The following is a 14,120-nucleotide window of genomic DNA, read 5'->3' as shown; positions in this document are numbered from 1 at the left end:
CACTGACTTCCCAAAGCCAAGAAGGTGAGGCACCCGGCTTTGGGAAGGAAGCACCAGGCTCTTGCAGGGTCCTAGAGCCTTTCTACCTTATTCCCAAAGCTGGGAAAGCACTTTGGGAAGGAGACAGGAGGACTCTAGGACCCTGTCAGAGCCTCACATCTCCTTCCTAAAACCCAGCACCTTCTAACAAGAAAGGCATCAAGGGCTGCCAAAAAAAATTGAGGTCTGTATGCAGCCTGTTCTAGTTGCAATCTGATTGTATGGGTTTTATTCAACTAAGATTTACGCAGAGTTTAAATTAATGGCCCTCAGTCATGTTCATTAATTTCAAGTAAAACCTAGTTGAATATAGCTCCAAATAGTCAACTGTACTTATTTACAGATTTCAGAATGGAGCTTGTGAACTCCAATTAATTCCTAAGAGATGGAGATCAATGAAGGATCACTCACCTTGTAATACTGTCCCATGTTGACCGTTGGAGGAGGATATTGCCCTGTGTTTTGCTGGTTTGGCATCCTTTGTCCAGGGTAGTTGGGAGATGTCAGGGGTCTGGGAGGGTTGGGAGCTGGGTACTGACCAGGCTGGGATGGAAACTGGCTATTTGGTCCATACTGCTGGTTTCCATAGTTTGGCTATTTTGTAAAAAAGGGAAGGCAAATTAGAAAGTGCACCTCCAGCTGAATGCAACTGATCTCCCTATGTAGTGGAATCGAGTTCAAACAAAAATGATCACAAGCAAATGGTTTGACTTCATTATACCTTGGCTGACACTTTCAAATGTTAGTGTGGTAATTAAAAACCTAAATTGTTTAATTGCCAGGCTCTGCTGAATACTAACAGGTCCCATCAGCCCAAATGGAGTGCTCAGGCCAAGAAAGTGATGTTTCTTATGTGTAGGGCTTAAAGGAAACATTGATTTATAAAAAGGGGATACAATCCGGTAAAAGCAGAGCACTCAAAATTCAAATTTATGCCCACAATACTGAAAAACATCCTCAAATTTCTTTCACTGAATTCAATGGGACTTAAAAGTGCTTAACTCTGATGTGGACTGTTCCTATTATAAATGATGAGGCTTAATTTACTCACCATCAATTATATATTTTACAGCACCACAAAAACACTGTTTTTCAGGAAAGGCAGTATAAAGAACATATAAATCTTAATAGCAGTGCATATTTTGGAGACCTAAAATATATAACCACATATATATATAGCTGTAGAGTTGTATGCCGCACAGAGTAAATGAAATTACCACAAACACACACCCAGCCATGTATTACATTTCAGTGACTGGTGCATAAGCCATGTGTGAGTTTTCTGCAAATTATCTATCCATATAATGAAATACTACTACTACTACTACTACTATTACCACTAATAATAATAATAATAATAATAATAATAATAATAATAATAATCTTTGTACCCTGCCCATCTGACTGGGTTGCCCCAGCCACTCTGGGTGGCTTCCAACTATATATAAAAACATAAAACATTACATGTTAAAAGACCTCCCTATACAGGGCTGCCTTCAGATGTCTTCAAAAGGTTATGTAGTTACTCATCACCTTGACATCTGACGGGAGGGCGTTCCACAGGGTGGGTGCCACTACCGAGAAGGCCCTCTGCCTGGTTCCTTGTAGTTTCACTTCTCGCAGTGAGGGAACTGCCACAAGGCCCTCAGTGCTGGATCTCAGTGTCCAAGCTGAATGATAGGGGTTGGCAAGACTCCTTCAGAAACACATCATCTGTATAGCATGCATAAGAGCAGGAGAAACCTCTGCTGCTGCTCACCTCTCCTGGATACGGCCTCTTCATGCCCTGCATAGGCAAAGACTGGGGACGCGGGCCAGGGTAGGCTTGCTGTGGCATCCTTTGCCCGTGGTTGAAGGGATTCATTCCAGGCGGCCTGGGCTGGTTCATGCCCATAGGTGGCCCACTCATACTGGAAGGCGTCATGCCCGCTCCCATGCTGCCAGGGTTCATGCTGCCTGGCATGGAAGCCGGGCCACGGGGGCCAGGCTGGTTCATGAACTGGTTGTTGTAAGCCTGAGTTGGACCCATCTGGAAAGAGGAACAAACCTTCAACAGAAGAAGAAAAAAGAATAAAATGCGACATGCATTTAAAATGAGAGGGGGAGCCAAGTTGAAGGGAGTCGGGGATATGTCGCATTTTAAAATCAGCAAATGGGGAGGGCGGTAGCGTTCCTCCGCCTATCTGCTTACAGCAGGTGTAGCTGGAATTCTAAAAGTGACTAAAAAGTATGCAAAAGTTAGTAAGTTTCTCAGAGGCATGGGAACTCCATGTTGTGGCCTGTAATATATGTTGCACACTTCTACTTTTTGTTCTGTGGTACTTCAAAATAAACTCATAATAAGTATATGTTGTACACTTATTATGAGTTTATTTTGAAGTACCACAGAACAAAAAGTAAAGGAATGCACCACTATCTACTATAGTTGGGTTTTTCAAAAGGGATAAAAAGTCATGAGGTAAGTTTTAGGAGCACAACCTGAGACATTCTGCATGCAAAGCATGTTCTCTATCACTGAGCTTCCCCATTGGAGAACCACCCCCTCTTACTTTCTTCTGCATCCTGTGGTTTAACCCGTTGTCATCCCATAAGAGGACCCACACTCTTATTCCAACAATTTTCTTGTCCAAATCTGATAGTCCTCCCTCATGTCTCTTTCCATTTCCTTCAGAACCTCTTTATGCTTTTGCCTAATAGTCCTTCTGCATTAGCAGGTTTTCACAGTTCTCTGGATGTCATAGGCTTTGCTGCTCTGATGTCACAGAGCAACTCACCAGCTGAGTGCTTTAAAGGCTACAGAATCTAAATTTTGAGGTACATAAACAAAACTCTTTTAAACTGAATTGCTTCATCTAATGTAGTAAACCACTAACTTCCAAAGACTTCTTTGTCGGTGCGCTTGAATGGTTTCCAAGAAAAGACATTGAACCCTTCTATTCATGTATGAGTTTAGAGATGAAAGGGAAGAAATGCGACTGCTACTCTTATAGGTCAGGTGGTTGTATTTTAGAACAAAGGGCTCAGGAGCAAAGGTCTAAGACTGGCTTACAGGGTGAAATGAATCTCCAAGGTAAAGAAAACATAGTTCTGAAGTGCAAAACTTCAGGCCAGCCATCAATGTATACAAGAGACTTTCTCTTGCTTAATCATAAAGGTAAAGCGACCCCTGACCATTAGGTCCAGTCACGGACGACTCTGGGGTTCTGGCGCTCATTTTGCTTTACTGGCCGAGGGAGCTGGCGTACAGCTTCCGGGTCATGTGGCCAGCATGACAAAGCCACTTCTGGCAAACCAGAGCAGCGCACAGAAACGCCGTTTACCTTCCCGCCGGAGCGGTACCTATTTATCTACTTGCACTTTGACATGCTTTTGAACTGCTAGGTTGGCAGGAGCTGGGACTGTACAATGGGAGCTCACCCCGTCGTGGGGATTCGAACCGCCAACCTTCCGATCAGCAAGCCCTAGGCTCTGTGGTTTAACCCACAGCGCCACCTGCACCCCTGCTTAATCATAGAATTTAAGAGTTGGAAGGGCCCCAGAGGATCATCTAGTCCAACCCCCTGCAATGCTGGAATATGCAGCTGTCCCATACAAGGATTGAACCTGCAACCTTGGCATTTTCAGCACCATGCTCTAATCTAGGTATGAACTTTTTATTTCTCAGCCTCTCTTCCAAAACCCTAAATGAGTCTAACCCTTAAGACAGGCATCCCCAAACTTTGGCCCTCCAGATGTTTTGGACTACAATTCCCATCTTCCCCGACCACTGGTCCTGTTAGCTAGGGATCATGGGAGTTGTAGGCCAAAACATCTGGAAGGCCGCAGTTTGGGGGTGCCTGCTTAAGACATAGAGTCTAACACTTCCTTTTCACTAGAAAGGGGAGCTTCATAGGTTTACAAGTATGTAAGTTCCTGGTGGTGAGCTAGGAAGCTACAAAAAACATGGGGTTCAAAAAGTGGCTGAGCAACTAGAAGCTGGGTGTGTTAGCAACAAAGATAGGCCATCTATAATAACCAACATAAATATTCAGGAATATTTCTGCCCCTTTAATTATTTGAGATATCTAGAAGGGCTTTGCTTTTCAGAACACATCTCTTTGTGGAAGCCTTATTTATAACTCTAGAACCAACATCCCAGGGAACCCCTCTAAGCCATCTCATTACTAGAAGTCTGGTTGTTTGAGTTTTAAAAGTTATGGTGTTTCTTACTGCTTTCTTTGGTTTTAAAATGTTACACATTTATTAATTATGGTTTTTCCTCTATTTGTCTTTATAGTTCCAATTGTGACTGGCAGTTTATTAACATTTTTTCCAGAAAGGTTGATTAATGTATTTAAGAATTAAAGAAAATGAACTAGCATTTCCATCCAGCAATCACCTGCTTCTTGCACATGCAGTACATTCCCAAGTTTTTGTAACTTGAAGTTACCAATTATACCTAAAGCATAATAAAGGGGAAATGACTCTATGGGAGTAGGCTGCTTCTCTTACCGGTCCATACTGATTCATTTCCTTGTTCTGTGTTTCCTGAAGGGCTGCAACTGTTGCTGTGGCAGTAGCTGTGGCTGTAGCTGCCGCTGCAGCAACAGCAGCAGCGGCAGCAGCAGCGGCTGGTTGAGTGAAATCAGCAGGCGGCCTGGTGTGGGGCGGCATCCCCATTCCTGCAGGATTATTAGGGCCTCCTGGGTAGCTAAAGGAGAAAATGCAATTAAAAGGCATCAGTGTTCGAGCTTGCATTTGGGACTGTAACAGACACAATATGGGGGGGAGGGGGAGATGTGCAGAATGAAAGTGAGATGCTACAGATATATACCAATATTTGATAATCCCTGTACAGAGTTTAGGGAATTCTGCAACTGCAGCATAACTCTGGATGCTTTCAAATATAACATTGGCCCCCACAGAATTGAGTCACTTTATACTTCTCCGCTGATTTCTTCTGCTGCTTTAATTCTCACACCTCATTCTAGGTGGCAATCCTTTGCAAATTCCACTCTTCTCCCCTCCCAAGAGTATCCACTGCAAACGTACTATTTACATTCGTGCTCAATTCCCAAACCCACCCCAATCCCAGCTTTCTGATTATTTTTGTTCCCTTTCATGAATTCTGTAACCCCCATCCGCTGAGAACTTTTGCAGGGAATTGCTTTTCTCCATCTGCATATTTTCTCAGAAATGTGGCAGCTCCAGAAAAATTCACCAGGCACCCCACCGCCACATCTTCAGGCAACCTAGAGGAAAGAAGGGCTTCCCCTCCTCAGTGGGGCAATGACAGCACGTTGGGGTACTTGGTAGGTCTAGGTATGCCAACATGAATCGATAACAACATCAGTCTGCATAAACATAAATCAATGAGGCATGCCTGAATTGTTTCTGAACAATGCAGATAAATATAACCATCTAAGACCAATGTTTTGTCAGATGAATTTTCTGTGGTGACAATTCGAACGCAAGCACAGTATTGTTGGGCCTCGGATTCAGTCACATTCAAAGATCATTTTCTCATGCAAAGCAGCAGTACTTGTATCCATCAATATCCTTCACATACTAGCTTAGCAAAATGTTAATCATGGCTAAACTGTGGTTTGTGTCACAATTTCAGAGTTAATTAAAACTTTATTTTAGGTGTTTATTAGAGTTAATTGATTGACCTAAGTCATTTGCAAATCATTTCCTGCTACTGTGATTAATTTCCCTCTGAGTCTAGACAGCCCCTTTTTTTTAAAGCAACTATGTAGTTTTACTAGGCATAGTTAACTGTAACCCCTTTGGACTTTTTGCATAAGCAGAAAAACAAATTGATGGCATGATTATCCATTAACAGGACACTATACTGTTAAGGCTCCAGCTCCTATGTTTATGTCACCCTCTTTTTTCACTGTCCCCCCTCCCAAGAATGCCCTAAAGCTGAGACTGTGATTTTTGTTCCCTTATTGTAAAGGTGATGAACAATAAGAAAAGTGAAATTTCAGTAAGCTAACTATCTTATAACTATATATGCTTCAGGTTCGAAGACCCCAACTATATAAGGTTCAAAGACCCCATAACTACATAACTTTCAGTAAGACAATAATTTTATAACCATATTATAGGAGGACTATAATCTCTCTAGCATGTCAGATTTATGGTAGTATGGGTCTCTTGGGGTCTGATCAGATTAAGAGACTGGAAGTGGCCCTCAGGTTTGCCTGTTCTTTTCCTCACCTTGGGATGATAAGTGAGCAACCAAACCAGAAATCACCAGACTTTATTTCCATATGCAGTCTCCATGTCCTTGTGAAACAGAACCCTGTGAACCTCCATGTTCCTGGACTACAACTCCCATCATCCCTGACAACTGTCCATGTCAGCTGGGGCTGATGGGAATCAGAGTCTCATAGTGTCTGGAGGGACCTGGGTTTCCTATCCCCGACTTTAAGGCAAGTTCACAGAGAATCAATCCATTGGCGCCTATTAACTGTGAGAATTAAATGGATCCTCCATCTAGAAAGGCACTATATCACCCAATTCTGGATGTTAGGGGAAGCAACAAGAAAGGCTCATTACCAACAGGTCCTGTTTGTGTCCTTCCCAAAGGCATCAGACTGGCAACTGCTGAGAAAAGAATGTTGGGTTGGATCTAGCAGGTGAGTTTTTATTTGCATGTCTTATCGAGCTGAGGGAGCGTGATGTGCCTCTCAGACATGTGTATGTGGCCCATGTGTTGTATGGCAAAGGACTTTGTCATTTAAGCTGCTCCTGCTTAAAATACACCCATTCATTGCCTACTTAGATGCCTGAGAAGGGCAAAGTTCCATTCTACACAAACCAGCCTTACCTTCCCCCAAAGCCTCCACTCCCTGGGTAGTTGGGCCGCCCATACATGCCCTGTTGCATGTACGGCTGATTGGAGCCTGCCTTGGCCGAGAACTGCTGTTGCTGCCCAGCAAACTGAGGTGAATTCATGCCAGGATTGCTGGTAGTCATCCCAGAAGCCATGGGATTTCCTCCTGGGTTCATAGGATTGTTAGCATTTGCCATGGGATTTCCCAGCACCTGGTTGAAAGAAGAAGAAAAATGGAAGTGGCATCTGAACAGTCCTGACAGCTCTGATAGCAGCACTCATTCCATTACAGGAGGTGTAGCTCTGTGTCAGGTTGTATGCTTTTGTGCAGACAGCTGCAACTTCAATCTCTGGCAGATCCAGAGAAAGGATCTTTGGAGGGACCAGGGGTGGGGGTGGGGAGCCTGATATCGTGAAACATCGCTGTGGCTAGATGAACTAATGGCCTGACTCTGTCTAAGGCACCTTCCCTTATTGCTCACCCTTATTATCTCAGGTCCCTACCTATCCAGTGGTCTTAGAGCATGGGCTACCTGGAACCACGTAAGAGTCCCCAGAAGAGGGATGGCTAAATTCAGTCTTGGTGATTGCTTATTTTCTCCTCTAGAATCTCCATGGTCCACTTAATGTGTTTTACATTTGCAAAGCAAGAATGCAAATTCAGGATCTCACAAAAGTTAAATATATAATGAATTGGGATTAAGTGATCACTCTTGCTTCAGAACGTAAGGAATGTGTTGCAGAATAAGATTAAGATCCACCCAGTGCAGCTTTATTTTATTTTTAAATCCCATCAACCAGCAATTACTAGGTTATCCACTTGAAATCCCTGCTGGACAGTGGTCTACCTTCTGCCCACACCTGCACTGAAAGATCCTAAGGGCACAGGACTATTGTTGCCTTTGAAAGCATGGATGTGCCTTGATTCGCTGCCTTCAGTGAAATGGGAAGGGGTCACCCTACCCTGCCACTGCCACTGCCTCCCTTACCAGGGTCACACAGCAGTAACCACAAAGCGATGACGCTGGTCAAGATCTCACAGAGTACACGAGATTTCGCAAGATTTTGGTGGGATACTGCTGGAAGCTGCCCAAGGCAGCTGTCTCAGCCTGCCTTATGGGCGGGCAGGCCTTGTTTGAAAGCCAAATTTAGGCCCAGTAGAGATGGATGGTTTTTCCAGTCACTTTGCAGTTTTCCTTTTTCTAATATACACATCTTTGCAAGCAATTTCCCCATATAATGCATTTTCATCATGTTAAACATGCACATCTCTGTGTGCACTTCCTACAATGAATTGGAGAAGTGTGTCACAAGATTTGGAGAAGCACAAATTTCATAGGATAGCTATGTTTTGTTTCAGACACGTGAACTTGGTAGGTTTAATGCAAACCAAACAATCCCTCCAGCCTCCTAGGGCCCAGGAATTATTTTTTCCAGCCTCCAGCGTTCTGATCCAAAGAATGGTTACCGAGGAGAGAAGCCACAAAATGAAGCTTACCTGGCTCTGGGAGGTGTTAGTCACACCCCATACTGTAGTGACCACTGACAGGGAGCCTGGTGGTTGATTGGTGTTTTGCTGCCAAGGAACAGAATCATACGGGAAAGTCCCATCACTGCAAAAAAGAAAATGGGGAGGGGGGGGGAGAAGAGATACACCTAGTATATAAAGTCATACTTTATAATTTAAAGGAGTGCTTGGGCTGGGTGGGAAGAGCAATCTTTTAATTTTCATTCCCCAGCCAATACACTAACTTGGTGAACTGCCTGACAGTGATAACATTTACAAAGTTAATAGCTTCTGTTTGGTTGCAAGGAGAGCAATTGCTTTTGCATCAGCGAAGGGAAGAAATACGTTTGACAGTGAAGCACAAATGCATATGACAATGATTATGGAGGTGAATGGCAATGAAATTAGTTGAAGCATGAAGAGTTTCACTTTTGAAACTATGCTACCTGCAGAAGTAGCAAATGGCAATAAATTTGCGAAAGTGGATTTTTAGCAACTGAAGCAACACATGAAGCAAAGTGGATGCTTGGATACATTTGCTTTGGCAATGTCATTTATTTTTAAGCTCTTGAGCCACCATGGCTTTAGCTCCCTTGTCCCAGCTCAATCAGGTCTAGACTCCAGCTCTTTCTTCCTGCACTGGCTCACAGCAATCCTTTAAAGGAACAGCAGTTGCTACATGAGCTAAAATTAGAATTCAGAGGGCATCCTCTCACACGTTGCATAAGCAGCACACCCAAAAACCCCTATTAGTGTTCTATGAGAGCTACTGTGGTACACAGAGTAAGAATCAGCTGTGAAACAGGAAGTGCAATGAATTTACTAGGTAAGGGTCTTTTCTCTTTTGGTCCATCGTCCCGAATCAGCAATCTGGGGATAACAACACTGACCTGCCTTACAGGGGTTGTTGTACGTATACTGAGATAAAATATATTCAAAGCACTTTGGACATTCGAAAAACACTGCATAAAAGCTTTTATTACTATAAAACCCTGATGTAATAAAATTACATATTTTGTGACATAGGATAGCCAGGATTATCTGCCCCCCCCCCCGATAAATTATATTCATGCATACAGCTAAATAGATCTAGCCTCTCTTTCTGTGAGCTTAGGTTGATATAAAGAACATACTCTAAAAAAATCCCCATGACCTTGCTACATAGGTGATCAAATATGGTAGAAAACTCTACAAATGTCACAATCCATTTGCATCACAAGCAGGACCTAGATGTATGGTTGATTCTAATACAGCTCAAGAGAGCTTCCTGGTGCACCAAATCTACAGGCATGTGCACAGTCAATCTGATGGGATATTAGGGAGAACAGGAGGCTTGCATGCGTCTCTCACCTCCCTCCTCTTGTATCAGGCACAAAAGAGAGTTGGATGGTGGACATAAGAAGCCCAATATTCTCCTAACATCTCATCATGCTGCCTGTTCACACATAAATGGGAAAGGAAATCAGGGCTGTAGGATGCTGTCTTGGGACCCTCCATGCACAAGTGCTGTACCTGCAGATGTGAACAGACCATGCCTGCAGGCACTATATCCACCTGTAAATGTATTATTATTTATTTATTCTCAAAACCTGCAACCTACAGCTTGGTCTTTGATGTGCACCTGCTCTGCATTAATTGGCATACCTGCATATCATATTTTTAAACTTAAATAGGTGCAAGCCATTAACACAGGAATGTAAAATATAAAATTTCAAGCTTTCCAATACGTATAAATTAAATAATCTTTGAAGATAGATATGAATGTGATGAATTAATACAGGGGTTATGGTGCTGGGCAAAGTCAGGCTATCTTTTTGTTGAAGTACAATTCTGCTAACTTTGGTTGCTATGATTTCCAGTGCTGGAGCACTTGAGGCTGTTTATTACAGATAATGGAAACACTCCTACTCAAAATGTGTGTTACATAAAGCTTGGGAATGAGAGTTTATGTGTAAAAATTAAAAACCAGCGGTTAAGTTTTATTTGTACACGGCATGGGGATCCAAACATGGCAACAACTCATAATCAAAATTGACCTAGCAGGTCCTACCTGTTGAAAATGAGCAATGGACAAAAACAAAAGTAACAATACAAATGGAATAAACAAACTGGATCTGAAACATCTTCTTAACCATGATACACAATTAAGAATGCAAATGTTTATTTTGAGGGCATCCCTTTGAAATGGATATTGTGCATGACTGGAGGGGATGCAATGGGAACAGAAACACAATTTAAAAGGTGCTTAGCTTCCTCCAAAACTTAAAACAGGCTGACTTCTCAAGAGTAACAATGGGGGAAGTTTTAACATTAACTTTCCTTTGGAGGACAATGCTATTGTGGATAATTTTCTAACCTAAATAAGCATAAAGACACTGGCTTTCAACTTGTGTAACCTGAAGTGGATTGTACCAATGGCATCATCACAACCATCTTTTCTTTTTTTTAAGAAAAAGGAAAGAAAGAGAAAACATAAATGTGGGCTCCATGTTGCAGATTGGGGCTAGAGGTGAACAGAAAGGTTGAAGACAACCACTTTAATGCAACCTGAGACTTCTAATAGGTGTTGCTATGATGAAGCTACAGGAGACCCCAAGGACTGAAAATAATCTGTTAGTCTGTCAACACTTTTATTTAGACCCTCATTCTCAGACTAAGCTTTACCTAGGGAATACTGCACACAACATGGAAATAGGTTGCACTGTGAATACTGAAACTTGCTATCTAGTAAAAGATATCAAGTAAATGTGCCAAGAATCAGGATACTAGTTTTTATACCACAGTGTGATTTTATGAAAACGTAGCAAAATCCTTCCAGCACTAAAATCAAACAATTAAAGAAACTGCAAGATCAAGAACAAAGTACAGTATTCGCTTGCAGTCAGCTGGGACATTAGTTTTCCTCATCGTCTGGGACCATACGTTACAGCCAATTCACTTTTCAGCCTCCTAGCTGCTGCTTCTCCACTGAAGGAGTAACTTTCCCTGCCAGCTACTTCCCCACTGCAATTCTCCCTGCCATTTTTTTCTCAGCTGGAGTGTCAGCATCATGTTTCAATCACGTGTCTAGAACAGTGGTTTCCAATAAGCTAAGTTCTGTGCCCCCCCCCCTGTTTTTCATAAGCCAAGCCATGGAACCACTACTTTTGCAAATTTTGATATCTCTATAGTAGCTTTTGTTATGTGACTAGTGCCATGGACCCCCTGCAGTCTGCGGACCACCAATTGGGAACCACTGGTCTAGAACATTGGCAAGGGGCAAACCAAGGGAGCGGGGTGCAAGGGGAATGGAAGGGGGTGTTTGGGGGTATGGAAGCCCCACTTCCACACACAACTTTTGTCTCCCAACTCTGCTTTTTGAGAAGAGGCACCTAGCCTTCGGAAATTTAATTTGGCAGCATAATGCGTTCTATCAGTCTGAGTCTCTTAAGTGTCACTGCAACCGGCGTTTCCTTGATTCTTTTATAGAACGCTCTAGTGTCTATATGCTTAACTGTAGGGTGGTAATGCTTTCACATATTCTGCAGTTCCTCTTCACAATGCCCACATTTACTGTGGTTCTGTTCTTTAATACCCCAATCCTGCAATTACCTGCTAGGCGGTTTGCTGGGAGTCTCATGCTAACAAGATGCACTGAGGGTAAGCACAGCTCCTTAAACTTCCCAAAATCAGCTAAGAAAACTCCAGTGGTCATGGACTGGAAGGTGGAATCAGGGGACCTGGATTCAAATCCCTAGGCAACCCTAGACTTAGTGAATAGCCTTTTAAAAAAATCCCTTCCCAGGTTTAGTTAGTTCTATGTGTATAGCATAAATAATGGTGACCCATCTCATCACAGAACTATCATGTGAAGATAAGTGAAGTAAAAATGTTGTTTCTCCCTCTGGGGCTTAGTGACAGGGCAAGACACAAGTCTCAATTATTAAACAACTACCCCACCCTAACTGAAATGTCCTTGGGACATTTCTGTCTGACTTTGTGTACAGTAACTGTAACTGTTCCATATTCACATTGGCACATCTTGTCTATGAAAACAGCTTTGATCCAAAAGCAGCCTTTTGCTCTGGTGCTGTTTACCCACATGCCCCACTGGTAATGCCAGTGAAGGAGTAAAGGCAGGAGGAGTAAAGGTGAGTTTCCTTAGGATTGAAACATAAAGCATGGATTTGGTGGTACAAAGAGGGAGCTATCAAAGGACAGAGCACTGCAGAGAACTGTTCCTGAAGCACTAAATGCAGGGGAAGAACCTGGGGACGAATAGCTACGGGTAAATCTATCTTAGTATATGAACTATCCCTTTCTGTGGCTAATCCACAGAGAACAAGGGAGTCTTTTACAGCCTATTTCAGAGCCTGGCTCTTTAGCGCAAGCTGTAGAGACTCACGCTTTCAGCTCTGGAGGTCCCCGTTTCAATCTCTGGGGTCTGTCAAGATGGCAGCCGTCACATATGCACCTATGAATCAGAAGGGAAAGTGTAGGTCCAGAATAAATATTGAAAGCCCTAACAAAGCACATTGATTACCCTGTTTTGCATGTGGTCCTCACAATGATGTCATCTATGACCTGGGGCTAAGTTATGCTTATAGCTACTCCAGACAATGGGCAGGCAAGCACACACACATGCACACACACACACCCACACACCCACACCCTTGGCTTTCCTCACTTCATCCAACTTATTTTTGCTTTCAAACAGGAAAATTGCAGTATTATCTAATCAGCCTCTGTTACTTTACCACCAAAGAGGAAAAGGAGCACATTAGCAAATCACAAAGCTAGATAAATTGCTAATATTTTGTTACATACTCACTAACACACAAAGAATAAGCTACAGTCTGATATGTATCTATACAATACAGGGGGCGTGGGGGTGATATTCTGAAAATACCATATTCACATTGAGTTTTTTCCTGCAACATATAATATTGCTTATTCCATGTCATGGCATCATCATGTGCACCTCCCTGCATTTGAAAGCAGCAGGGGCAGACTTTGGTAATACGGTGCCCTGAGTAAGGGCAAAATTTGGCGCCCTCCCCCCAAATATTTATTATTTTTGCAGTAATTACTTTTAGTGCAGTTGCTTTTTAAATTGATCTTCTCAGTAGGTACTAGTATAAATTGTTGTTGCCATTTTGCACGCCCTGTGCAGAAGAACATCCTGCACAACCCTAAATCCGGCGCTGCCAGCATGGACTGGGGGTGAAGAAAGACACAGAATGCTGCAACCATGACACAAGGCTATCATTTCTACATGTTACAGGTATGAAGGGAGAGTACTTGACATAGGGATGCCTATCATCTTGCTCATAATAATAATTTTATTCTTTATACCCTGCCTACCTGGGCAGCTTCCAGAATATGTACTTCTGCCCCAAGACACAAGGGAAGCACTTTGAAAGAAATATTGGGATTGCTGTTTTAAACTGCAGACTATGTGAATAGATGCACGAGAAATCTGACATTCCCAAAGACCCCTGCATCTGTGAAAAACAGTATTAATCTCAGAGTCACAACACTGGACATTAACCACTTAGCAGCTCTGATGGGGAAATAAGTAATGCAGGTAGTAAAACAATTGGAGAGTAGAGTTAATCTGTAACTGTGCGGGCTGGTGCCAGAGGCTGGCTCAGACAGGCATGTGCTGGAGTGCAGAGCATTCTGAAAGGCCCAGTGAAGTGATTATGCCATCGTTCTCACCCTGCCTGGTGTGCCTAGAAGACGAGGCTTTCTCAGAAGCAAAGCGAGAAA

General features: G+C 42.9%; 1 protein-coding gene across 14 annotated transcripts in view; it reads right to left on the bottom strand.

Moving 5' to 3' along the window:
* Positions 1–14,120, bottom strand: part of ZMIZ1 (zinc finger MIZ-type containing 1) — a 354,820-nt gene that overhangs the window by 25,102 nt on the left and 315,598 nt on the right. For 6 of the 14 annotated variants that reach the window (XM_088669487.1, XM_088669492.1, XM_088669489.1 and 3 more), the window contains 6 exons: positions 12,754–12,822; positions 8,361–8,475; positions 6,857–7,074; positions 4,531–4,729; positions 1,799–2,086; positions 451–633 (listed from right to left, as the gene is read on the bottom strand). In XM_088669487.1, coding sequence (XP_088525613.1) covers positions 451–633; positions 1,799–2,086; positions 4,531–4,729; positions 6,857–7,074; positions 8,361–8,475; positions 12,754–12,822 — 1,072 coding nt within the window. The remainder of the gene's footprint in view (positions 1–450; positions 634–1,798; positions 2,087–4,530; positions 4,730–6,856; positions 7,075–8,360; positions 8,476–12,753; positions 12,823–14,120) is intronic. The other 8 variants (XM_088669491.1, XM_088669493.1, XM_088669499.1 and 5 more) reach the window with 3 other exon arrangements.

Source organism: Zootoca vivipara, chromosome 5 (assembly GCF_965207765.1).
Source record: "Zootoca vivipara chromosome 5, rZooViv2.hap1.1, whole genome shotgun sequence".
NCBI lineage: Eukaryota > Metazoa > Chordata > Lepidosauria > Squamata > Lacertidae > Zootoca > Zootoca vivipara.
Note: the sequence above shows the minus strand (reverse complement) of the source record. Positions and strands in the feature narration are given on the sequence as shown.